General features: G+C 43.1%; 1 protein-coding gene across 1 annotated transcript; it reads right to left on the bottom strand.

Annotated features, from left to right (window-relative positions):
- Positions 1–1976: 1976 nt before the first annotated feature.
- LOC122565073 (cystinosin-like) lies at positions 1977–27295 on the bottom strand. The gene is made up of 10 exons (XM_043720704.2): positions 27235–27295; positions 24594–24672; positions 24413–24497; positions 22305–22408; positions 18105–18242; positions 13739–13838; positions 12539–12658; positions 7150–7320; positions 2822–2939; positions 1977–2131 (listed from the first exon to the last, which is right to left on the bottom strand). Exons 1-10 carry the CDS (start codon positions 27293–27295, stop codon positions 1977–1979), a joined length of 1131 nt encoding a protein of 376 aa, XP_043576639.1.

Here is a 27295-nt window from a genome sequence, read left to right as displayed (position 1 = left end):
TGTTCATTTGAAATACAAGGTAAAAACAATGACTGCAGATGCTGGAAACCAGATTCTGGATCAGTGGTGCTGGAAGAGCACAGCAATTCAGGCAGCATCAGAGGACAGGCAAAATCGACGTTTCGGGCAAAAGCCCTTCATCAGGAATAAAGGCAGAGAGCCTGAAGCGTGGAGAGATAAGCTAGAGGAGGGTGGGGGTGGGGATAGAGTAGCATAGAGTACAATAGGTCAGTGGGGAAGGAGATGAAGGTGATAGGTCAGGGAGGAGAGGGTGGAGTGGATAGGTGGAAAAGGAGCTGGGCAGGTCGGACAAGTCCGGACAAGTCAGGGGATCGTGTTGCTGGAGGTTAGAAACTAGGATGAGGTGGGGGAAGGGGAAATGAGGAAGCTGCTGAAATCCACATTGATGCCCTGGGGTTGAAGTGTTCCGAGGCAGAAGATGAGGCGTTCTTCTTCAATGCGTCTGGTGGTGAGGGAGCGGCAGTGAAGGAGGCCCAGGACTTCCATGTCCTCGGCAGAGTGGGAGGGGGAGTTGAAATGTTGAGCCACGGGGAGATTTGGTTGATTGGTGCGGGTGTCTCGGAGATGTTCCCTAAAGCGCTCTGCTAGGAGGTGCCCAGTCTCCCCAATGTAGAGGAGACCGCATCGGGAGCAACGGATACAATAAATGATATTAGTGGATGTGCAGGTAAAACTTTGATGGATGTGGAAGGCTCCTTTAGGGCCTTGGATAGAGGTGAGGGAGGAGGTGTGGGCACAGGTTTTACAGTTCCTGCGGTGGCAGGGGAAAGTGCCAGGATGGGAGGGTGGGTCGTAGGGGGGCGTGGACCTGACCAGGTAGTCACGGAGGGAACGGTCTTTGCGGAAGGCGGAGAGGGGTGGAGAGGGAAATATATCCCTGGTGGTGGGGGATTTTGCCTGTCCTTGGATGCTGCCTGAATTGCTGTGCTCTTCCAGCACCACTAATCCAGAATCATTTGAAATACAGGCAGATTAAAGAAATTCCTCCATGTGGAATTATTTACTGCAGGGGGCTAGTGAGGCTGGATCATTCAATGTATTGATGTGGAGACAGAGTGCTAATCTTGAAGGAAATATCAGCCCCTCTCATTGAAATGGTGGAATAGACTTGGTATTGAAATGGTAGGCTAAGTGACCTACATCTTCATTGGAAGAGAACTTCCATTGGTCTGAAATTCTGGCATTTTTGAACAAAATGTTTTATTATAAAATAGAATTCTAACTCAGATTCAGGAATACAAGGTAACAGTTCAATTTTTAAAAAGTTTCATTTGATTACATACTTCATTCAGCAACATTCAACTTTGATTCAGAGGGAGAACCTGCAATCCCAGTATTTTCAAAGACCACAAAGATGAGCAAGAATGTTTTAACAATTAGCTATTCAAAGTGAAAGATGAAAATGGTCCCATTTACACTTCAGTTACTACAATCAGAACAGTTGAGGCCACTATACTGGCAGGTTTCTCAAAAGACCCCTTGCTGAATAAATACTGAATTTGATTAATTTCTTTCTAGAGATTCCAGTGAAGAGTTAAAGTTGCAAATTGAAACCTAACCCACATCACGAACACTCAATCGGTTTAAACAAGAAAGTGACTTCACCCAGTGTGCAGAGTTACATAAATAAGTTAATAAAGCATTCAAATTTGAAAACATTGTGGCTTCAGAGATAGATTCTCATTCCTCAAATCATTTTTGCATCTTCTGCTTCATCTTTAGTCTTGATAATTTTGGTTGTCTACCAGGGAAAATTGGAGAGGGGAATTCCAATCCTGTGGCAAAAGATATTCAGGTTTAATAAAGAAGGGGTGGAGTTGGTAACCATAATGAAAGCAGCAAGCTGATAAATAACCATGTAAAGTGGCTGACATTTCCTCCAGCCTTTCGTGTGCTGTCCTCAAAATCATTACCACAAATTGAACTGTGCCAAATGGATGCCTGTGTTTGGAATGCTAGCTGACAGAAGAGGCTCCATCATTTAGTGACATATAGACTTTGTGCTTTCTGTACAGAATATAATGCTGCACCAGGAAGATAATATCAAACAATATTGATATCAGTCCAAGACCAAACTTAGTTGGATCTCCCAAGATCAGCATCTCTTCATCTAGGAAAAAGAAAAAAGTAGATTAACAAAATTAAATACAGTATTAAAACATTGCAGATGCTGGAGATCTGAAACAATTTAGTGAAATGCTGATCCAGCAACCTCAAACAGTAAATGCTTAAATTCAAAAATGACATATTCCAAAGATAATTCACATTAATTTCTTTCCACAGTTGCTATCAGGCCTGCCAAGTTCACCCACTCAGTAGCAAAACCAAAAATAAATTGAAACATTAAATATCCATCTTTGCTTGCAGAAGTGGAAGTCCCCAGCTTGATCATAACTGAAAGAGGCACTAGGAAGAACATGTATACCTCAGGATCGAGACATTACAAGTTGGGTAGTCAAGGCTCAGGTAATACTGCTCAGGCATTAAGAATTATTAAGTCAAACCGGGATGTGAACTGGTGCAAGTGGTAACTATTGACAAGAGATTAGAGTTAGAGGGTGCCTTCATATCCAGCACAAAAGCTATTGCAATAAAAAGCCCAATCTGAACCTTAGAGTAACTTATTTCCAGGTAAGGAACAAAACCTGGAATCAGGTTCTCACATCTATGAAGTCACATCTATATGTTTCCAAAACCCTGACATACTTTTTCACATTCTGTACTTCAGAACCAAGACTCCAGGAGTGTTTGCACACTGTTGACTGGGGGACATGTTAGTATTCAAGGTTACGAACCTTACCATTGTTATATGATTGCAGGAACATCTGCAGGAGACTAAAAGTGCCTCCAGTAATATCCAACAGTGCATTCCAAATGCTCCAACCAACTGTACTCTTTCTTTGGTAGTTCATGTAGACCTGGAGAAAGATGTTACACTTTTACAGAAGTGCCAGTATCTAAACCAATATTAGAGGGTTTCAATTAAACAAAATCAAACAGGAATGAATAATACATAAAACAGCATTCCAAAGTGGGAGGGTCAGAGGTATATTTGTGTTTGTCTCTTGGAAATTTGTTCTTTCTCCCATCATTGCAGTGTGCCTTGCCACAAATTGGTTGAAGTCTCAGTTACAAGCTTTTTCAGCTAAAAAAAAAAATGAACAAACACCCTTGAAGCTCAGAAACCCAATGGTTCCTGCCAGTCACCCATTGTACTCATGAGCAGCTAACAGTTCCAGGAATACTGTAGGAATACATTGAAGCACCAATCTGATGGAGCAGTTAATGGGGTAGCTAGTGATCCAAACATTAGGAAGGATGTGGAAAGTGGTGGCTGAAAAGCCAGTGAAAATTACTTTGCTACTTGGATTATTGGGTGTTCCAAGGGACATTAGGCCATTTTGCCTGTTATCTACACTTCACATACTCAATGCTTTTCAATTAACTTAGTACAGTTGGTTTGTTCAGAACCATTTAATCCTGACAACTTTATTCGCCAAGTAGCTGGGATCTTAAACTGCGCTAAAGTGAAGAAACTGCAGATGCTGTAAATCAGAAAAAAACAGAAGTGCAGCAGTTTAGATTAGATTACTTAGTGTGGAAACAGGCCCTTCGGCCCAACAAGTCCACACCGACCCGCCGAAGCGTATACCACCCAGACCCATACTCCTACAGTTACCCCTTCACCTAACACTATGGACAATTTAGTATGGTCAATTCACCTGACCTGCACATTCTTGGATTGTGGGAGGAAACCGGAGCACCTGGAGGAAACCCACGCAGACACGGGGAGAATGAAAACTCCACACAGTCGCCTGAGGCAGGAATTGAACCCGGGTCTCTGGCGCTGTGAGGCAGCAGTGCTAACCAGTGTGCCACCGTGCTGCCCACCAAGTTCTGGCAGCATCTAGAAAGAAATCAAATCAATGAGGAAGGGTCACTGGACCAGAAACGTTAACTTAGATTCTTCAGGGATGCTGCCAGACCTAGCTTTTCCAGCAACTTCTGTTTTCAGTGACAAACTGTTACAGTCCCGAGCCAGACATAACAAGTTTGGTCTTCAGATCCAAATGGTTTCAACAGCAGTTACCTTCTTCCCATCCGAGGGGATTATCTACCCACAACCTCATTTATTACAAGCAACTACAAACCTCAACTTTAATTCCCAAGATTCACAACTGCAGGGAACTTTGTTTCTTTGCTCCAAATGAGTTGCTCCTCATGCAGAGACTGTCCGGTGTTAAACCTGCTGATCAAACTTTACTTATTGAGACCGTGACATTGAATATAGGCCCAAAGCTTCGGAATGATATCCATCCCTAAGTTAGGGGCTTGGAAACTTGTACTGCCTCCAATACAAGATCATATTTTTCAGCCTTCCTCAGTTCACCTTACTAAAAACATGCATCAGGAGAGACAGTAATATCTGGGTAATTTTGGGCCCCACATCTCAAGGAGGATATATTGGCCCTGAAGTTCACAAGAATGAACCCAGAAATAAAAGGCTTAACACAAGGTTTGAAGACTCTGGGTCTTGAGTCAAGAGCTTAAAAGAATGAGGGGAATCTAATGGAAACATACAAATACTGAACAGTCGTCTCGATAGACTGCATGTTAAGAGGTTTCCATTGGTAGGAAAGACTAGGGCTGGAGGGCACAGCATTAGAGTAATGGGAAGAACTTTTAGAATGGAGATAAAGAGAAATCTCAGCCAGGGAGTGATGAAGGAATCCATTGCCATGGAAGCTTGTGGAGACAAGTCATTGAATATATGTAAAACATTAGATTCTTGAGATAGCATGTTTCAAGGATCCCTATAAAGAGAACCTGTTGGCTATAAATAGCAAGTGCCCATTCTCAGCATTCACCTCATCTCCCCTGACTGATCAAGAACTCGAAGAGGGAGTGTGTTTTTAGAAATTTATGTATGGTCCACTTCATCTACTGTACCAGGAGAACTAAAGCAGTCAAATGAAAATTTTTGTCAAGCCACCAGACTAGTTCAGAAACCTACTTAATATCAGAATCCCCTTTGAATAGCATCCCACTCAGGCTCACCCCTCTACCTCTATTTCCCATAGTTAATCCACCTAGCCCACACTCCTTTGGACTGAGGGGAAACTGGAGCACATCCACAGTTTCAATTCCACCTCACACAGTTACTATGTCCCTGGCACTGAGGCAGCAGTACCAACCATTGTCACTGCTGCCCATAAGATTTCAGCATTTCCCTCAGTGACTGGCATTAGGCTAACTTGTCTACAATTACTTCCCTCCATTTTGGAAGAGATTTGTCAAATTGTAAAGTTATGGTATCATTGCTAAAACCAAAAATTGAGGAAACAATAATGAGTTCACAACTTTAGATCTTCATGTACTCCAGGCAATTGAGATCCTGGTATGTATTGGATTTGTGCTCTTTTAATCTAGCTTTTTTTGGCAGATTAATTCTCTTAAATTTCCTCACTTCTAGGATACAGTCTATGCCTGGGATAAAACTAATCTTTTATGAGCAAGAGCAGCTCTTGAATCTGTTTACACTTTTGCATCTTTTGCCTGACAGAAGAGGTTAAAAGAGATTCTAACTGGGGTGGGAGGGGTCTATGATGTTGGCTGCCTTCCTGAGGTGGCAAACAGTCAATAGATAGAAGGGTGGCTTCCATGATGGACTGGGGCAATGTACACAACTCTGGTTTTACTGTTTTAGTCAGAACAGTTGCCATACCAAGCCATGGTGCATTTGGATGGGGAGCTGTCCCAGTGGATGGGCTTCCCTGGAAGCAGTGTTCTGGCCAATTGAATTAGGAGTGCTGTAACGGGAGGACTTTAATCTAGAGATTTAGGCTTAGAGCCAGAGCCAAGAACAAAAAACAAAGGCAGCATTGCAGTGTAGGTTTTCTTTTTAAAGGTGGTGCAATCTGATAGGACAGTATACAAACCAAAACAGTTGAGGGTGTGGAAGAAAGTCACTCAAGGCAAAATATGGTGTATTGGAACAAGTAGTGAATTAGAGATTAATGGAGTTTATGGTTATAGTTGATAGCCAGAGACTTGGTTCAGGAGATTTAAAGCAGTGATTTAATAATTGTGGTTTACAACTTGCCAGAAAAAAGTTAGGGCGGTGGGGCCACTTAGCATGAGAGAACAAATACCATAGCAAGAAATAATCTTAGTTCAAATGTCGAATCCATACAGATGGAGGTTACAAAAGGGGAAGACCACATTGGGCTGGAGTAGCCTTGAGCCCCAAATAGCTTGAAGTACAACAGAAAATGGCAAGAACTAAGAGTGTGGGCGGCACGGTGGCACAGTGGTTAGCACTGTTGCCTCACAGCACTCGAGACCCGGGTTCGATTCCCGCCTCAAGCGACTGACTGTGTGGAGTTTGCACGTTCTCCCCGTGTCTGCGTGGGTTTCCTCCGGGTGCTCCGGTTTCCTCCCACAGTCCAAAGATGTGCAGGTCAGGTGAATTGGACATGCTAAATTGCCCGTAGTGTTAGGTAAGGGGTAAATGTAGGGGTATGGGTGGGTTGCGCTTCGGCGGGGCGGTGTGGACTTGTTGGGCCGAAGGGCCTGTTTCCACACTAAGTAATCTAAATCTAAAGTGTGTAAAAAGGTGATATTAATTCATGGGTGTCTTTAAACAAACAGAGGTCAGTTAGCAGAGCTTGATTGGCAGAGATAGTGAGCAAGAATGCACAGCATACTCAGGACAATTTTCTGAGAACAAAGTTGTGGAGCCAAATCAGGAATCTGATTTTGTGTAATGAACCAAGTTTAGTGAATCATTACCCAGTAAAATAAGTGATTACAATATGGTAGAATTAGTCCAAAGACATTCAGGCTGTGGGAAGAAACAGCACCGAGGAAACCCACTAGGGAGTGTAAACTCCCGACTGTTGCCAGAGGATGAAATTGAACCCAGGCCTCTGGCACAAACAACAGCGTGAACCACTGAGCTGCCCCATTTTGGGCTAATCAACATTTGAAGACAATTGCTCCCTCACTAACGTACTGAGGGAGTATCAAGTATAGAGCTCCCACTGACCTGATTCATCCATATGGGTGGTGCAAGCAGAGATTTATACTAACAGTTTAATCTACTTAGATAGCATGTCAAACTCTTACCTGAGGGACATATTTCACCAGGACAATGCCAAGTTTGATGTAGGAGAAGTAATAGACAAGTTGAAGCCATGTTATCTGATGGGCTAATGCCATGATAGAGGTGACAAGGGCACACAGCCATGAACCCACCACCAGTGCAGTAGCAATCTTGGATACTTTCTGCGACCCTCTCTATCAGGGAATTAAAGAATAGATCAGTCAACATTTTATAGAACATCCTTACAAAGCACAGATATCAAAGTTCAGAGCCACATGAGATACTGGGATAGGTGACAAAGATCTGCACATCTTAAACAGGAGGGGAACCCTACAGATACAGAAACTTCCTGAGTTGGAGAGCACAAAATGGTCAAAACAATCCAAAATTTTCTGCACTTGTCCCATATCTTTGAATGTTTTGATATTTGAAATAATGATCCAGATATCATTTCAAGCTCACAGCCTCCACTACCTTACTGGGCAGTGTATTCCAGATTCCCACCCCCAAGTGAATATCCTCTCCCCCTCAAAATGGAGTTTCCTGCCCCTTACCTTAAAAGGTAAGCCCTCGTGATGGAACCCTCAAAAGAACAAAAACAGCTGCTCTATTCACCTTATCTACATGCCTCAATCATGTACCTGTTCTTGCACTCTCCCAGTTCTGCTCTAGAAAAAAAACAATCCAAGCCTATACAATCTCAATAGGAATTTCTCCATCCCAGGCAACATCCTGGTGAACCTCGACTGTAACCCCCTGTCGTGCAAACACATCCTTCCTGCACAGTACTCCAATTGTGGAGTGAACAAGCTTTTGTACAACTCCAACATCACCTCCTTGCTCAGATCCTCAGTGCCATGACTGATTAAAGCAAATGTCCTATATCCCTTCACTATCTTATTCACATGCTCAACGACTTCAGGGATCTGAATAATTATCAAGATCTGTTCCTAAGCTACAGAGTGTCCTGCCATTCATTACATACTCCCTCATCTTGTTGTTTCTTCTAAAGTGCATCACCTGGTACTTAGCAGGGTTAAATGGGCCTGCACATCTGACCAATATATCTATACCTTTCTATACTCTACAACCATTTTCAACTACCATTTTGGTGCCACTTGGCAGTTGGCTTAACATTTCTCCACATTTTCATCTATTACCTATCAATATAAACAGTAACAGTCCCAATAACTGGACTCAAGGCTCCTTTTGTCCCATTACTGAGCCAGTTTGACCTCTCTTGCCAAGATTCCCAGAAGTCCATGTGCTTTAGTCTTTAGTCTCCCACATGGGACCTTATCATAAAATCTATATTCAATCAACTGAACTTTTATGATCACTTTTCAAAACAATTTCTAACAAGTTGGTCAGGCATGACCTTCCTCTGACAAAGCAATGCCAGCTATTCCTTAACCCATGCCTTGTCAAGTGGATATAATGGACTTCCTTAGTTCCCTCCCACTGGTTCAACTCTACCATCCCTCTTAGAGCGGCATGAGGGTGGCACTTCCCCTGCAGCCAGAGAGGAAATCAATTGGTTTCCAAACCCCTGCAGCTTCTTGCCTCACCTCATGTGCCTGGGATGTAAATCTAGGCCAGTGCATGGTGTCTATTTCAAAGCCCGAATCTCCAATACCTCCCCATTTCTTATGGGAGACTCTGCAAGTATCTCAGTCCCTATTCCTGACTTCTGCATCTATATTCTCCTTTTCCGGAGAAGGCAGAAGAGAAGTATTCATTTAACACTAATATCCTGCATCTTTACATAGAGGTTGTCCCTTTGGTCCCTACTCTTTCCCTTTAATGCATTTAAAAAGGAGATATTAGGATTCTCCCTAATACTGTTTGCAAGTCCTTTTTCATGCTCTTTTTGTTCCAATGACTAAGTTCCAGCCTACATTTCCTTTATTCAGAGGTCCACAGCTTAATTACTCCCTTATGAGTTGATAAAATCCCTACCTTTTCTTCCTTATCCAGTCCTGGATCATGCTGGACATCCAAGGTTCTGAATTTATTCTTTGGGCATTTCCCTCTGCAGGGCACTTTTTGGACTGTAGTCTCCCCAGCTCCTTTTTAAAAGGCACCCACCACTGCCCTGCTCTAGACTTACCCACAAAAGGAGCTGTCCCCAGTCTACTGTGGCCAGATTGTGTTTATTAACAATCTGCCTTCCCCAACCCAAAGTCATCTTTCACTCATTCAAATGTCATCTGGACCATACCATGTGATCACTATCACCCAAGTGTTCCCCTCCTACCACAAACTTGTCTAGAGACAAATTGTACAATGCTGGAATCCAAAATAGACAGGCCGGAGGCTAGAAGGACACCTCAGGCCAGGCAGCATCAGATGAAGTTGAAATTTCAGGTGTAACACTTCAGGGAGAGGCATCTAGCTTCTTTCCCAAAAAAAAAAGAGATCCAGCACTTCACTGTCCCTTGTTGGGCCTTCTATAGATTGATAGAAAAATTCTCCAGATGCATTTCAAGAAGTCAACCCTTAAATTGGGATAGTCAGTCAGTGTTATGTTGGGAAAGCTGAAGTCCCCTAGTGTATCATCCAATTATTCTTATACACCTCTGAACTGTCTACATGGTGCCATTCCCACTGTCATGAACAGCCATAATTGCCACTTCTGCTCTGAGTATGCCAGTTGATGTTGCTACTGGCCCTATAACCATGCCCACTCAAGCAACAGTCTCCATCCCCACTGAGCGTGTGCGCGTGTACTAGTGTTGCACCAATTTCTACACCACAAACCCAGGTGCCAACTCACATTTACTGCCCCCTTGATCACAAACTCACCTCCCATCACCAAGACCATCCACAACCTCTACCTCTGGGGACCTCCAATCCACAGCCTCCAACTTCATTGTCAGTGAACATCTCACTGCCCAATTCTACCTCCTTCCTGAGAGCCACAAGCCTGACTGCCCTGGTCAGCTCATTGACTCAACCTGCACTTGCCCACTGAACTCATTTCTTCCTACCTTGACAGTCCTGTTCCCTTAATCCAGGAACCCCCACTTGCATTTGTGACACCACCTATGCCATTCACCTCCTCCAAGAGGAGTTTTCCTGGCCCCCAACACATCTTCACCATGGACATCCAGTCCCTGCACATATCAATCCACCACCAAGGTCTCCAAGCCTCTTTCTTCCTCATGCCATCCCAACCAGTATCCTTCCACTAACACCCTCATGCCTGGTTGAACTGGTCCACACAACTTCCAGTCCTCCCACTTCCTCCAAAGCAAATGGGCACCCACATTAGGACCCATCTATGCCTGATGGTTTGTCAGATGTGGAACAGTCCATCGTTCACAGTTACATCAGCACCAACAGCCCACCTGTTCCTCTGCTGCATCAATGACTATCGTCATCGCCATGCGCTCCTACAAGGAGGATGAACAATTCAACAGTTTTACCAACACCTTCCACCCCAACCTCAAATTCACCTGGACCATCTTTGAAACCTCCCTCCCCTTTCTGGAAATCTACACTGTCTCTGGCAACTGACAAGCCTGTTGGCTCCCGCAGCTACCTAGACTACCGTCCTGGAGAAACTACACCTTATTGCCAGTTCTGTTCTCAGGAGTAATTCCACCTCAGACACATTACCTCCTTCCACAATCACCACTTCCCTTCCCACATGTGTTGGGAGGCATCGTCAACAATCTACACTTCACACACTACTGACCTTTAACTCCATCCCTCCCAACAAAAAAGGGCCAAACCCCCCGTCCTCACCTTCCACCCCAACCTCCCCATACAACACATCGTCCTTCACCACCTCTAAAGAGGCCCTAGAGATAAGTTTCCCTCCCCACCCCTATCAGTGTTCCAAAATCCCTAGAGACCCCTCTTGTCAGGGACCCTACAAACCACACTGGATAGATGTGGATTACAACAGCTTCCTCATTTCCCCTCCCCCGACATTATCCAGTCCCAAGCTTCCAATTCTGTACAGCCCTCCAGATCTGTCAATCATTGCCCCGACTAATCACCTCCTTCACCCTCATCCACCTATTACTTTCCCAGCAACCACCCCCACCCCATTTATCTCAGCCCCAACCCACAAGCCTCATTCCTGAAGGGCTTATGCCAAAAATGTTGATCCTCCTGCTCTAATGCCGCTTGACCCACTATGCTTTTCCAGCAGGACATTACTGATCTCCAACATCTACACATTTTCTCCCTGTCTGCATGTTTACTTGATTTCTCCACTGAATCTTTAGAGGCCAATAACACTCCCAGTAAAGTAGCTGCCCTCTAATCTGTCCTAACAAAGCCTCATTTGAGACTCCTTCCAAGATACCATATTACAATTGTAACAGTTTTAGAATTCCAAGCAGGAGCACCACTGTGGCACAAAGGTTAGCACTACTGCCTCACGGCGCCAGGTTCAATTCCCACCTCTGACCAGTGTTTTGAGCTTGCACATTCTCCGTGTCTGCCTGAGTTTCTTCTGGGTTCCAGAAAGATGTGCAGGTCAGGTGAATTGGCCATGCTAAATTGCCCAGTGTTAGGTGCATTAGTCAGGGGTAATGTTAGGGGAGAGGACTGGGTGGGTTACTGAGGGTCAGTGTGGACTTGTTGGGCTGAAGAGCCTGTTTCTATGCTGCAGGGGATCTAATCAAAACTATCCAAATATGGTCTAACCTTGTGGTCACTGAATCAAGCTACTCCTTGGATCTCAAAAATTAAAAGTTGGTTTGTATAGAGAGGCAGCTGTTTGTCTTCAACATTTGGCTTCACTTGTCTAACTGAGTGACCCAAATTAGAAACTTGATCAGAAATCAGATTTATAGCAGAAGTCCTGCAACCCATCCAGTGAAAAGCCACCCAACTATAATAATTTTCCAGCACTTGGCTCAGTTTTGTATGCTTTGTTAACAGTGCACTTTGGAAGGTTTTGCCACTACTACCCTTAGACAGTTCCAGATTTTCATTACCATGTGAAAAAGGATTTTCCTCCCATCTGCTCTAAATCTCCTCCTTTTTGCTTAAGATAAAGTCATTTATGAAGCTACTTCTCATACAAGGTAATCTGGAATTAAAGTCTAGTGCCCATGAACCCACTCATTTTGTTGGAAAAAAATGATCTGATTCACTAATGTCCTTAGGGAGAGAAGCGGTCATCCTTACCTGGTCTGGCTTAGGTGACTCCAGACCACAACGTGGTCGACTCTGAACTGCCCTGTGGGCAATAACGTGGCCTAGCCAACCACCCTTATTCCCTTAAAATTAGAAATGCTGTAACAACCTAGATGTAGTAGAAATGCAATATAAAGTTTGGGAAGGGGGAGGGTTAGGTGTTGATCAGTGCCTTATGACCAAGATACTTTATGTAGTCAAGCAGTCTTACATCTTCAATGAGTCAGTTTGCATCACTACTGCATAGTTACTCACCTCATAGATAAGGCACTGAAATATTGTAAGTATGGTTAACAATATAGCGTGGATACTGAAAAAGACATCATTTGCTTCCACTGGGTTCACACCATTTGGGTTATGCTCCAGAAATTGTTTCTGTAGAGAGACTAGGTTAATCAGTGACAAATCTGAAAGAACAGCTTGCAGTTACAAGGACAATTTTAACCTGGCCAGCTGAAACCAGAGAGGTAAAAACAATGACTGCAGATGCTGGAAACCAGAGTCTGGATTAGTGGTGCTGGAAGAGCACAGCAGTTCAGGTAGCATCCAAGGAGCTTCGAAATCGACATTCGGGCAAAAGCCCTTCATCCTTTATTCCTGATGAAGGGCTTTTGCCCGAATGTCGATTTCAAAGCTCCTTGGGTGCTGCCTGAATTGCTGTGCTCTTCCAGCACCACTAATCCAGCTGAAACCAGAGTCATGGCCACAGACAGGCTGGTCTAACCTGGTCCAGTAGCTATCTGCTGGTGTATCAGATACAAGACTGCCCCAAAAGTCTTGCCTCATGGTTTGTGTTGTTGGTATCAAAAGGTTATGTCTATACCACTATCTTTTACTTGCTCACTAGATTAAAACTTCGTTACATGCGGAGTGGAGTGGAGTGCATTGACTAGTAACAATTAATTTAGTAGCTCAGCATATGCATTTTATGCAAAGTTGGGAATCCAATCTATTAAGGCATTATGACTAAACATGAACCACCTTGAGGATGGTGGATTTGAAATGCTTCCTTCCATTGGCACTGGAAGATCAGAACCAGCAGCTCAGAGTCACTCTGGAGAATAAAGTCCAGTTCTTCACCTAGAATACTCATCTAGCAGCCTACTAGTTAAGGTCTGAACAATTGGCTTGAGATGTAAAAAGATTTGATCAAATTGCTAGTTGGGGACTACATTCCTTTGGGTTTTATGTGTAAGTAATAAGTTAAATATTAATCAGGCCAATGGTTCACTATGTAATGTGTTAAATTCAACAAACTTGTTTAGTCTGGAAGGAAGAGTTAAACCCAAGACAAATGACAGTTCTGCAGCCAAACTGAGGACCCACTGAGACAAATTGTGGTTTATGGCAATTATTTGTGGTGAACTCTTGCCCCCCCAAAAATAATCCACTTTCCACAATTTCTTTTAATGCCATTAATGGTTTAAGGCTTCTAGGCAATTAGAAAAACTTTACCTTTATACTTGGAACCCAAAAAAGGCTGATGTTAAACACTCCATACGCCAAGTGTCCAGTCAGATTCAGTGCCAGAAAATCAAAATTCAATCCAATCACACTGTTTAAAAGAGAACAGATCATTCTAAATTCCAGGTAACCTCTTGAAATGAGAGCAGCTTTATTCTCTTGGCTGAATCGGTCAGAAGTGATCACATTATTGAACGTAATGTATGATTGATCTAAAGAACAGGTTTTATAGAGAGTCAAAGAGATGCTTTGATCCAATTAGTCCATGTGGACCATAATCCCAAACAATAGTTCCCACCTTCCTACAATTGGTCCATATCACTCCAAGCCTCTGGTGTAGGTTGTCTTTAAAATTATTTGGCTGTATTACATCTACAATTCCACAAACCACAAAAAGTTCTGTCTATAAAGTCTTCTCCCCTCACCTTAAAAAATATGCCCAGTCTTGAAATTCCCCACCTTAGGGAAAGACACCTATCATTTATCTTATCTGTACTCATGATTTAAGCCTCCAAGGTCACCTCTCAACCACCTACCCTCCAGTGAAAACTCCCAGCATATCCTCAACTCAAAATCTCCATTCCCAGTAACACCACAAATCTCTAAACCCGCTCCAGCTTAATTATGCTTCCTATAAGTCTGCACACTTCAAACCTGAATGTTCACCTTTGTCTGGTCTTCACCTTTATGTTTTTGATATTTGACTATCAAGGGGATCAAAGGTTACAGGGAGAATGGGATTGAGAAACTTGCCTGCTCTGCCAGTCAATCATGGCAGACTAGATGGGCTGAATGGGCTAATTTCTGCCCATTTGTTTTATGGGCATACGTTTGCAATTCTGCACTTGTTTAAGTGTGTAATGAACAGCTTATTGGGTTTGAAAGTAATCCTGAAGTGGCAGAATGCTGGGGATTTCATATTCTGTCTGATGTTAAGTGTTGAAAAATCAACTAGCATCCAAAGATGTGCAGGTCAGGTGAATTGGCCATGCTAAATTGCCCATAGTGTTAGGTAAGGGGTAAATGTAGGGGTATGGGTGGGTTACGCTTCGGTGGGTCGGTGTGGACTTGTTGGGCCGAATGGCCTGTTTCCACACTGTAAAGTAATCTAATCTAATCACTCAGAGCTAACAGCTCAGTTATCATCTTGCTGGAGAAGTGTTAGATTGAATCCAATGAATCTTCATTACTACCTTAATATAGTCGACCATTTGTCTATGAACTTTTGACAAAGCCAAGTCAGGCTGATAATGAAACTAAACATGGAAATCAGCGAAATATTGGATGCGCATCCCAGAAAGTCATACCTTTGAAAGTCTTAGCTGTTTGAAGCTGCCCTAAAGAGCAAGAGATCAAGAAACTTACCTTCCCAGCAAGAAGGTATTTAAGATAGACAGGTTCTTGATTAGAGGGAAATAGAGGGTTAGGGGAGAAGGCAGGAGAGAGAGTGGGTTTAAGAAACAGCCATGATCAAAGTGACAGAACAGAAATTGATGGGCTAAGGGCCTAATTGTTCTCCAGATCCAATGGAGAAACAAACATCACCTGTGGGTTGTACGCCAGACTGTGGACACTAGTCAAGGAGCAGGGTTTGTATTTTACCTTTACTGAAATAGGTAAAAAGGTCACCTACAACTCTACTTGGTGTTAGTGGACTAGTGCACTGTTGAGATCACAGAGGAAGACCCATTAAATACCCTGTACACTAGTGTTAATGTACACCAGCCAGTATTACACCGAACAAGATACAGAATTCCAGTCAACTTAGTTAAGCATCTTAGAGTCCATAGATGGATAGGTACAACAGTCCTTGGTCCAACTCATCCATGCTGACCAGATGGATAACCTCTAGTCCCATTTGCCAGCATTGGCCCATATCCCTCCAAACACCTTCTATTCATATACCCATCCAGATGCCTCTTACAAGCTGCAATTGTACCAGCCTCCACATCCTCTGGCAGCTCATTGCATACATACAGCGCTACACCTCCAATTTTGGTGTCATTTGCAAACTTACTAATTATACCTCTTCTGCTCACATCCAAGTCACTTATATAAAGTGAAGAAAAGCAGTGGACTGAGCAGATCCTTGTGACACACCACTGGTCACAGGCCTCCACCCTGTCTACTTTCAAGCCAGTTCTGCATCCAAATGGCTAGTTCTCCTTGTACAGGAGATCTAATCTTGCTAACCAGTCTCCCATAAAGAACCTTGTCAAAACACCTTACTGAAGTCCATATAGATCATGCCTACTACTCTGCCCTCAATCCTGTTACTTCAAAAAACTCAAGTTTGAGACACATTAGTGCTACTGGCATCACAATGTAACTATAGTCTCATTGGAGTTCCATGAGGAGTAGACATACAATAAGATCTTTAACCTAATCATTTCCAGAGAGTTGCTTTGTTGTTTCTCCTTTTGTAAGGAGATATTAGAGTTAATTGACTGGTTTAAAAACAGCTTGCTATAGAATAAATGCATCCTCCTAAAAATCAGGAAAAGGAACTGTTGTTACAGAATTTAGTGTTGAAGGATAATATCACTAAAAAAGATGCATGCTGCCATGCTTTAGTGAACAATATCTAGTTATTTTGTTGGACTGCAGTAGGTTTGATAACCAAAAGACTTACCAATTAATCTATTAACTGATCAAGTGCACTTTTACACTAACTTCTATGCAGGCTTATTCTCCTGGAGATGCATGTGGAAGGAGTCAGTTTCAGTTGATCTTTGATGGGGTTTAACCCAACATAACCTTATATAAACTCTGATGTACAGCACAGAAGCAGACCCTTCAATCCAACTTGTCCATGCTGACCAGAATTTGAAAGTAACCTGATCCCATTTAAACAATAGTTGGCCCATATCCCTCCAACCCTACTATTCAAAAGGGTTCCCCATCCAGATGCCTGTCAAAGTGTTGAAATTATACCAGGCTCCCCTTTGGCAGCTCATTGCAGACATGCACCACCCTCTGTCAAAAAGTTCCTGCCCCCACTCCACCCAAAACCAGACCCTTTTTCAAAGCTTTCCCCTCTCACTTTAAAAACTTAGCCTTAGGTAGGGACACTCCCACACAGGGGAAAGACCTTGGCTATTCACCCTATCCACACATGATTTTAAGATAATCTCAGCCTATGATGCTCGAGGGAAACTAGCCCCATTGCACAGCTAATATGAAACACTGACCCAGTCACTTTAGTGTGGAAGTGGCCTCCAAACCCAGTTGCTGGCAGAGAGGGAGATCTTGAAGTCAGTCAAATTAGCAGCATATCCTGCAACCCAATTGAGCAAGAATTGCAGAGCTAGAAGAGCCAGTCACATTCTTGACCAAGCTCTAGCATAGGCTGAATATTTACGTCATATTTAGTATTGTAGAAACTCAATAGATCTGACAGCAATGTTGAGTCTGATGGGACTCTACAGAATTAATTCAGTTTCCCTCTCCACAGATGCTGCCAGATTAGAGTTCAATGTTTGAACACTGCCAGCATCCAGTATTTTACTTTTAGGCGATTGGAAAAGGAGAGGGCGGATCCTGTCGAGCGGTTCCCTGAGCAGACTGTCAAAGCCATTTGGCAGAATGCCTCATCGCCAGAACTTTCCAACAAGCATCAAGACATGGCTTGGCTGGTGGAGAGAAGGGCTCTGCCTGTGAGATCCTTTATGCACGCCCGGACTCTCAACCGCACCGCATGCTGCCCTCAGAGCAGTCTCATACCCCCCTGCAGCTGTCACAAACCTCCTTCTGGAATGTGCCTACGCAGAAGAGGAATGCAGTGGTGTTTGTCAAGGTTCGTTCCGAGCAGCACCGTGATGCGGGACTCCGTGCTCGACGGTCTGTTCCCCGGGACGCACACTGAGACCAACATCAACTGTGCCTGGAGTATCATCAACTTGGTCAGAGACGCTCTTTGGTCTGTCTGAAACCTGTTGATCTTCCAGCTGAAGGAGCTGACCCCGACTGAGTGCTGCACACTGGCACATTCCAAGGTCCAGGACTAAGTGTTGAGGGACTTGCTGAAGCTTGGGACAGCTGCTGCCAAGGTGCAGTGGGGAAGACCATGTAACATCTGCCTGCCTAAGAACAGGGTGCCCTCCCAGTCAGTCATTTGGGCTCCACTGACGCCTCAGAAGAGCTGGATAGTAAATGTACAGACTTGTATGCAAAAAACTTTGCTGTCTGTCTGTATGTATGTAAAGACATACAATGTCCACAAGAATGGCATGCCCAATTGTATAGAAATCCAAATAATTTTATGAAAAGTATATTTTTAAATTAAAAAATTTTACTTTTAGGAGATATGTAAAACTCAGACTAAAGTTTCTGCAAATAATCACCATTTACACTTTACCTTTTCCGCCGCCAGTTTTCAATAACCTGAGGGTAGAAGGAGATGGACCAAGCCACAAAGTAAATCCATCCAATCACTTGGTTTATCACCACCAGAGCATTGCTGTGCACCACTAGAAATCGCATTTTAACTGGAGCCCTGCAAAATATTTCAGGCCATTAAAAATTTGCTCCAATTAAATTAAGTTACATATAAATTAATGTAAAGACAAGACCCTTAAGCACAAGCCTGTTGTAACTATTCAATGTAAACTTCATGAATAAAATCTCAACTTTATTGAAATGATCAAGGGGGGGGGGGTTAGAAGTTTGCAGGCAGATAATATTTAAAAATACTTAGGTCTTTGTTGGAGCCAGTTCAGGGAAAAGATTCACTAGGTTGAGCCCTGATAAGAAACAAGGGCTAAACACATTGGGGCCCTACTGACTGGAATTTAGAACAGACAATCTAATCTCAGATTAAGGCCCTTTATAGGGTGAATGCTGAGAGGGTGTTTCCCTTAGAGAGCCTAGGATCAGAGGGCATTATCTCAGGATAAAAGGTGGCACCAATTTAAGACAGGAATTTCTTAGAGGGTTGAGCGTCTTTGGAACTCCTGACCACAGCTGCAGGGACAGAGCTTCTGTGTATATACAAAGTGGAGACAGGTAGTTGTTCAGTCAGGGAAGCAAGGATTAAGAGAAATGCAAGTGGGCAAAGGTGTTGAATTAGCTATGACTTCATTGGCAGCTGATCAAGGTCCTGCTGTAACTTCCCATAAACTTCCTTATGGTCCATAATACTTTCTGCTTTAGTGTCATTTGCAAACTTAATCATGCCTTTTACACTCATCCTAATCATACATAGGAAATATAATGGGCCCAGCTTCTGCCTCTTCACTGGCAGGAGGGGCTAAACTGCCTATATTCCTGATATATATAGTCAGCATATTGTACCATCATGTTAGAGACATGTTTGTTGAATGCAGTTGTTTTCATTCAAGTCACTGAATTCAAATGTTAATTCTACTTGCTCAACACAGATGCTACCAGACTTTAGTTTCTCCAATTTGTATTGTTAGTTTTCCAGTAGAAAATGAAAAGTAACTCAAATGGTGAGCACAGCAGGTCAGGCAAGGAGCAGGAGAATTGAGGTTATGGGCACAAACCCTTCAAATTAATCTTAATTTGAGTGGGGGGGGGGGCAGAACACAGACAGACTAAACTAGTCCATGCCAAAGTACCATCGAGGCCAACTCCATTTCCCTGCACTTGGCCCACATACTTCTAAACCCTTCCTACCCATGTATTCTCAAAATGCCTTTAAATGTTTTGTATACACACCTCAACCACTTCCATGGGTAAGCTCATTCCATATACATACCAGCCAGCATAAAAAAAGGTTGCCCCTCGGGTTCCTTTTATCCTTTCCCCTCTAACCTTAAACTGATACCCTCTAGTCCTAGATTCCCCAACCCTTTGAAAAAGGCAGCACATTACCCTATCCACCAAGGTTCTTTCTTCCCCCCCACCCCCGTCTCCGACATTTGAAAGCAAGTAGTCCTAGCTTGTCTAACCTCTCCCTACAACAGACCCTTCATCCTGGCTACATCCTTAAATATCTTCTGCACTCTTCAGTTTAAGAAGATCCATCATCTCCAGGTGACAAACTGAATACAATACTCCAAGTGCAGCCTCACCAATGTCCTGTATAACTGCAACATAACTTCCCAACTTCTATTCAATGCCCTGGCTGATGAAGGCCAGTGTGCCAAAAGCCTTCACCACCCTATCTACCCATGACTCCACTTAAACAGAACTGTAAACCGAGAAGCCAATATCCAAGATCCCTCTGTTCCACTACACACAAGGCCCGACTATTCACCAAGTGAGACTCCTACCTTGTTTTGACTTGCAAGTCCATTTGCCATTTCTTAGCCCACTTCGCCAGCTGTAAACTTCCCATAAACTTCCTTATGGTCCATAATACTTTCTACTTTAGTCATTTGCAAACTTAATCATGCCTTTTACACTCATCCTAATCATATATAGGAAATATAATGGGCCCAGCACTGACCTGAGTCACTCCACTAGTCACAGATCTCCAGTCCAACAAGCATCCTCCCCACTGTTACCTGCTGTTTCCTACCATCAAGCTAATTGCGTATCCAATTTGCCAGTGTGCCGTGGATTCCAAGCGATCTAACCCTCCAGAGCAGCCTACCATATGGAACCTTAAAGGCCTTACTGAAATCCATATAAACTACATCCATCACCCTACCCCCTTATCCTTCCTGGTCACTTCAAAAGTAGTGTAACAAATTTAAGGCATGAGCTCCCACTCAAAGCCATGCTGACTTCTCCTAATCAAACCCTGTCATTCAAATGCATGCACCTCTACCTTCACTAGTAACTTACCTGCCACAAATGTTAGACTTACTAGTCTATAGTTCCCAGGCTTTTCTTTGCAGCCCTTAAGGGCTTTAGTATTCCAGAACCTCACCTGTAGCTAACAATCAAAATGTCAGCTTGAGCCCCTGTAATTTCTTCCCTAGCCTCTTGGAGTTCTTGGATATATCTGGTCAGGAGCAGGGGATTGATTCCCCTTCAAATATTAAAACACATCCAACACCTGTGATATGGAGTATCCCCAGGATATCACCACTAACTTTCCCAGGTCTTTCTCCACAGTCAAAAATATTCAGTGAAAACCGCACCCATTTCCTGCAGCTCTACACATCTATATCCACTTTAGTCCTTGAGGGGCCCTATTCTATTTTTTCCTTCTAATGTACTTAAACTCTCTGGATTCAAACTAGGCTGAGATTAAAAGGTACCTCATGCCCCATTTTCACCCTCTAATTTCCTCCATACTTCTAGGAATTTCCTTTATCTGAGCTGCCTATACCCTGAGCCACACTCCAGAGTATCTATCTCTGGTCATCCTGGGTTCCCATCCCTACCAACCTTGCCCTTCACACGAACATATCGACCTCCAACTTTGGCAGCCTCATTTTAATGGCCACCCATTTGCCACAGGTCCCTTTGCCTACAAAGGAATTACTCCAACCCCTGCACGTTAGCATCTAATTCCATCAAAATTTGCCTTGTTCCAATTTAGAGCTTGAACCTGTGGACAAGTTGTGTCCCTCTACTTTAAAGTGAATAGAATGGTCACTGGTCCCAAACTGCTCCCCACTCACCTCAATCACCTGTACTGCCCCACCCCATTTCCCACCCCCCCCCCCCCCGTGGGGGTGCTTTGCCCCTTCCCAAGTAGAACCTGTTATGTACTGCTTGAGGAAGCTTGACTGAACACTTACTGCCAGCCAACTAAGCCCTTAACATGGAGTCCTGTCCTCTTAGAGAAATTAAAATCCCCTGTGACAACCTTGTTAGTCCTGCAAGTCTCCCCAATCTCCCTGCATATTTGTTCCTGATTCCTGTTGACTGTTTGGGGGCCTATAGTCAAACCCCAATAATGTCACTATCCCCTTACTACTTAGCTCTACCCATAAGCCTCACTGGATGATCCTTCAGTTATTTCATCTGAATACTACAGTGATACTTAGCTAATCAAAAATGCATGTCCCCGTCCCCTCTTTCCACTACCTCTGTCCTACCTAAAGCACCTGCACCCTGGCATGTTAAGCTGCCAGTCCTGTCCCTCCCTTGGCCATGTTTCTGTAGTAGAAATACTATCCCAGTCCCATATCCTTATCCATACTCAGTTCATTTGCCTTACTTGTAAGCCCTCTTGCATAGAGATAAATGCAATTTAACCCAACAGGCATCCCTCCCTCCCTGTCTGACCTCTCCAACCTACTATTTGATTGTCTCTCCATCCAGCCTCACTTGCTTGTGCGGAGGACCCCACCCATCTAGTTTAAACCTTCCCTTGCAGCAATAGCAAAGCTGGCAGTCATTTGGTCCCCCACCAGTTCAGGTGCAACTTGTCCCTCTTGAAAATATCCCAGAAAAGATCCCAATGATCTAAAAATCTGAATCCCTTCCCAAAATTCTTTAGCCAAGCATTCGTCTGTCACATCCTCCTGCTCTTACCCTCCTGATACACAAAAAACCTTCATCCTGATTCAGTGAAGTTTAGTGAAAAGTTCAAGATAAGTGTGGTTGAACTTGGGCACTTCCTAAGCAGAGCGATGGTCAGAACAGTCTCTTCCTATCAGTAATAAGAGAATGTTTCACACAGCAATTCACACACCTGATCAGTTTGCTGCTGTTGGCCTGGAGGTAGGTAGTCACTTGCCCAACTTCAACTCCTCTAATGGTGAAACTTGTTGAGTTTACATCTTTCGGCAGCCTTATCTGAACAAGAACAATTCCAGTTATTTTAGGGAGAAGATGAATAAAGGAGACCAGAATCCTGGTCATATTAGGTACATTTCAGTGAGCTTGGTGTAAAGAACACTCAAGATTAGGCTCAATGCTGTCAATAGTTTAAAAGTCTGGATGCAAAGATTGTTATTTTATCAGGAAAGAAGTCTTTAATATTTAAAACAAGGAACCAAAACAGATTGACAGGGTCAGTTAATGACATAATGTGAAGGATGTTAGCAACATGGTTTGGATGAGCAGAGAAAGGAAACAGGGAAGTATTCATTAGTAGAATCTTTAGAGGGGGTAAGGACATTTAGCAAAAATCAGGCACAAGATGTCAGTAAAAAAGGGTCAGACTGTTGGTATGAGTTGTCAATTTCCATACCGAGTATTGGTACAAGACGAATGATTATTAAGACCAATTCAAAGGAACTGGGGAAGAGGTTGTTTATTTGGCAGAGAAGTCAGCGCAAGGTGCAGATGAAGTCGAGCTAGGCAGTGATGTTACCGTGCTTGTACAAGACAAGGTAACTGAAATCCCACTGCTTGAGTCAGTAGACTCAACTGGATTCTAGTTTTTCATGGATGCTGCCCCCTGCTGGGTTACACCAGCAATTTCAGCATTGGTTTGAAATCCCACTGAACACATTAGTCAGTACTGCTGAAGCCCTGCTTGCAGCACATCCTGTACAGGATGCTCACATGGTTCATGGACTGGAGCTGGCATGGCAGAAACCCTACACAATATTCCATGCCAAGGCTTCAGATGTCCCAGCTCCTATCCCCACATTTCCTTACGTACCAATAAGCTGTTTGACTGGAGTGTACAAAGTATAAAACCAGACAAAGAATTTTCTCCTATGAGAATCTCATGGTTGAGCAGCCTGCTAATGAAGTGCTCTCACAGTCACTAACTTCAGAGCTGCTGCTTGCTGACAAAATACCCTGCTTTTCTGAAAGGTCACACCCATTGGTGTCCAAGGAGCTGCCAAATACAAATTTTGGTGCCTTCTCTAATTAAACAGCCATAACTTGTGGGTTTGGTCAGTCAGGTATCTCTCAAGACTCTAGCTAACCAGGCAGATGTAGTAAATGTAATCTGTAATGTATTATGGAATAAGCTAGTTGTCACTCAAATACATGCCTCATCCAAGGTGAGGATTTGTTCTTCACCTGGTATTACCAATGGGTAGATGATACAAATGAGGGCTCAGTGCTACCCCAAAGCAGCAAGCAGAACTCATGCCAGCTGTGGGCATTTGCAGCCGACTGAAAGGAGAGAACAGGGATAAGTCCCATAATATCCCTCCATCTTATCTTGCCTTTGTAAAAAGCAGCCCTGACCAGCCTTGAAGGGGATGTCAGTCTGATTTCTCCTTGCTGTTTGCCTCAGTCAGTTCAGAGCACCTTGCCTCAAAGATCAGCTACAATTTCCAATTACTGTACTTACATTTCAGTAATGTTCACATTCAACTCAGGCAACCAACTTTGAATCAACTCTGGACCAGTGAAACAGGGAACTTGTAAACCCACATTTTTGTGAAGAATTGCAAAATATCCTGTTTTATGCAGATAGGATATATGAGCTGAATCAAAAGTGTCTGGCCAAAAATCCAAGATTTGGTTCCAACATTTCAGAATGATTTACTTTGAATCAGATCCCTTGTGTGGAAGCAGGTCATTTGGTTCAACAAGTCCATTCCAACCCTTTAAAGAGCATCCCACTCCCCTAGATCCCTGTTACCCTGAATTTCCCCAAGGCTAGCTCACCTACCCTACACACTACAGGGTAGTTTAGCCTCGCTAATCCACCTAACCTGCATATCTTGGGGGTAACCTGGGCACCCAGAAAAAAACCTGCAGACAGGGAGAATGTGCAAACTCCACACAAGCAGATGCCTGAACCCAGGCCTCTGGTGTTGAGGCAGCAGTGCTAACCACTGAACCACCTGTTTGTCACCACTTTTTGCACTAAAGAAAGCTTTTACTTACTTGCTCAGGTAGTTGAACAATGCAAGTTTGTTTTGATGAGAAGGTCACATTGACTGTAATCATTACTGTCTCCTGCAGGGGTGCACTAAGATGGATAAAATCAAACCATTGTTACTAAGAGCCACAACATGCTTTTAAAAGTACTTTTGGATTACAAAAGTGGCATGTTAACAGGACCTACCTCAAAGCAATGTGGATATCCTTCATACTGTTGATTTCCAAGCTAACAACCTCTGGCACACTCAGCATCACAGAGGCTTCTGTAAAGCAATGTGACAAATCATTCTTATGTACCCTTACACAAAGGATTGTGGCAACGCAAAGGCTTCTTAGAGCACCTTCCAATCTAGCCATCTCTGGAACGAGGTAGGGGATGAGAGTCAACAAAGTACACTGTCACCTGCATATTCTCTCCCATCCAGGAACTGCATTGATGTAGTTGTTTCACTGTTTCATCCAAATCCTAGAGCTCCTTTCACATTATTACTGGCTAACTATATTCCTTGAACTGCATCAGTTGATACAAACAGCTCACCACCACCTTCAAGGTGAATTACAAACATTGATCTCCAGTAGCATTGCAGTGCTCACTTTGATCTAATTCTGGTCCAGCCAGCCAACAGTCCCTACCCAAGATAAAATAAGTGCTGAAAGGTTCATCCAAAAAGTCATGGTCTGCAACCTCACTAACCAACACTTTATTCACTCATGGGACATTGACATTGCTGGCTGGACCAGAATTAGGTGAAAGTGAAGACTGCAGATGCTAAAGATCAAAGTTAAGAATGTGGTGCTGGAAAAGCACAGGTCAGGCAGCATGAGGAGCAGGAGAGTTTATGTTTCAAGGCAAAAGCCCTTCAGGACCAGAATTTATTGCCCATCCTTAATTGGCTTCAAAAGGTATAGTGAGCTGCCTTAGAGAGTCCATGTGCTGTAGGAGATCCGCAGTGCCATTTGACAGACCACTGTTCTAGCTGTACAGGACTCAAAGCTCTCCCCTCACTGAGTGTATGGTTTGAAACAGACCTGTTTTTAAATCAGAACCAAAACTTATTACAATGTTCACAATCATTAATACCTTCTTTTGGATTCACAAAATATTCAAACTATTGAACACTCTTCGCTAAATCCACTCAATTAGATGTGTCAACTTATAACCCAAAAGGAACACAAACCAAGAGTTCAAATCTAAGCCAACCAGGAATAGGAGTTTAAAATCTGTAATACATGGGATTAAGTTAGACTGTAATCTCACTTTGATACTTGCTCTCACCCTTGAAACCACAGTAACTACATTTCTCAAAAAAAATGCTCAACTTTCCTTTGCCTCAGAAATTGGTAATATTCTTTACTTTGTGCAGTTAGAAACATACCAGTTTGAGGAAAAAAAATGTCTGAAAGGGTCGATAAAAGCAAAACATTTGTTCCACATGGGAATCAGTACTATTTAGTTACAGCTCCATAGTTGGAGTATTCGCAGTTGGGAAATATAGAAGAGGCTGGCTTGAGTCAAGATATTGGGAGGCAGTGTCTTCAGTTTTGTTCTATTTATTCTAAGGCCAACAGATCCTTGGTAAGCAATGTCCACAGTCCCCAGTGTTACTGGGGTCAAACTGCAGTTACGAACAGCTGTTACCTTGCCTATTAGAGCCCCTTCCCAAGAAGGGGAAATATACCTCATGCAGTTTTGGAACCTTGCTCCCATATCAGAATTAGTTTTGTCACATGAACTCAGTACAGTAAAAGATTTACAAGTCATCATTTACAACACCATATTGGGTACAAAAGTGCCTACATATTTAAGATTTTGTAAAAGTTCTTAGGGAAAGTATTAAAAAAGTTAAAGTCCAACATTACTGTTGGTCATAGGAATAAGTTAAAGAAATAAAAAAGTTATATAAAAAGTCTTTCCAACACAGCCCCACACTAGTTTCAGCTGAGTTCAGGACATAACTGAAAAGAGAATAAGAAATTTTTGAAAAACCAAGAGGAAAAGCAAATACTCAGGTGAGTCTACTCCACTGCTATCTTGCAGCAGATAAAATATTAGTTAGATTCTGTTTATTTTCTAAAATCTGCTTTTTAATGTTGCTCTCGTCCCAGACCACAGGGCTGCTCCAATTAGAAGTGGCTCAACCAGAGGGTCACCACACCTCAGGTGAGGCAAGAGGCTGGGGAGGATCCTTCATGGAGAGTTTAGCAGATGCTGTAATTTAATCTACTGTTGGATCACAACTGCATCCCACTTGTCCAGCCAACTGAGCTAACTGACACCCCCAGTGCTAAATGTACCTTTGGAATATCATGTGACATGATATAGTTTGCTTCCAAGGCCATCTTCTACCAAAAAAAAAGTTCCTTGCTTCATGTTAGAGTTGAATCGAGTTAACTGATTATTAAAGCAGTTATGAGCCAGATGACAAGTTGCTTTTTCATCTTGAAATTCATATCTCTTTATGGTCAGTGTTTTCCAGAAACCCTCTTTCTGATAATCCCTTCATTCTTGAAGACAGCTCAGCTTTGCTAATACAAAAGCAATCCTATTAATACTTGAATGGATTCTGTGTGAGTATACACTTGCAAATAATTTGATGAAACGCTTTCCATTGCAAGAATTTAGGGCTAGTTTAGTGAAAGGTTTCCAGAGGTTCAAATAAATGAAAAATGTTCAGTTAACAAAAATAAAGCTAAACATATAATGGGACTTGCTGGAAATAGTTAAAAGCTAAGGAGACAACGAAATAGCTTGGTCAGTGATCACACTGAGAAGAGCAGTAGGGGGTCAGGACAAATTTTGCAGCCATTTTAACCTGAAAGCTTACCACATTGTAGCATGTTGATCAGATTGTAAGAGAGCATCAAGAGGAACACCAGGAGCTTCAT

The sequence above is a fragment of the Chiloscyllium plagiosum genome, unplaced genomic scaffold, assembly GCF_037043375.1.
Source record: "Chiloscyllium plagiosum isolate Xiang-an unplaced genomic scaffold, Cpla_swu_hap1 HiC_scaffold_28, whole genome shotgun sequence".
NCBI lineage: Eukaryota > Metazoa > Chordata > Chondrichthyes > Orectolobiformes > Hemiscylliidae > Chiloscyllium > Chiloscyllium plagiosum.
Note: the sequence above shows the minus strand (reverse complement) of the source record. Positions and strands in the feature narration are given on the sequence as shown.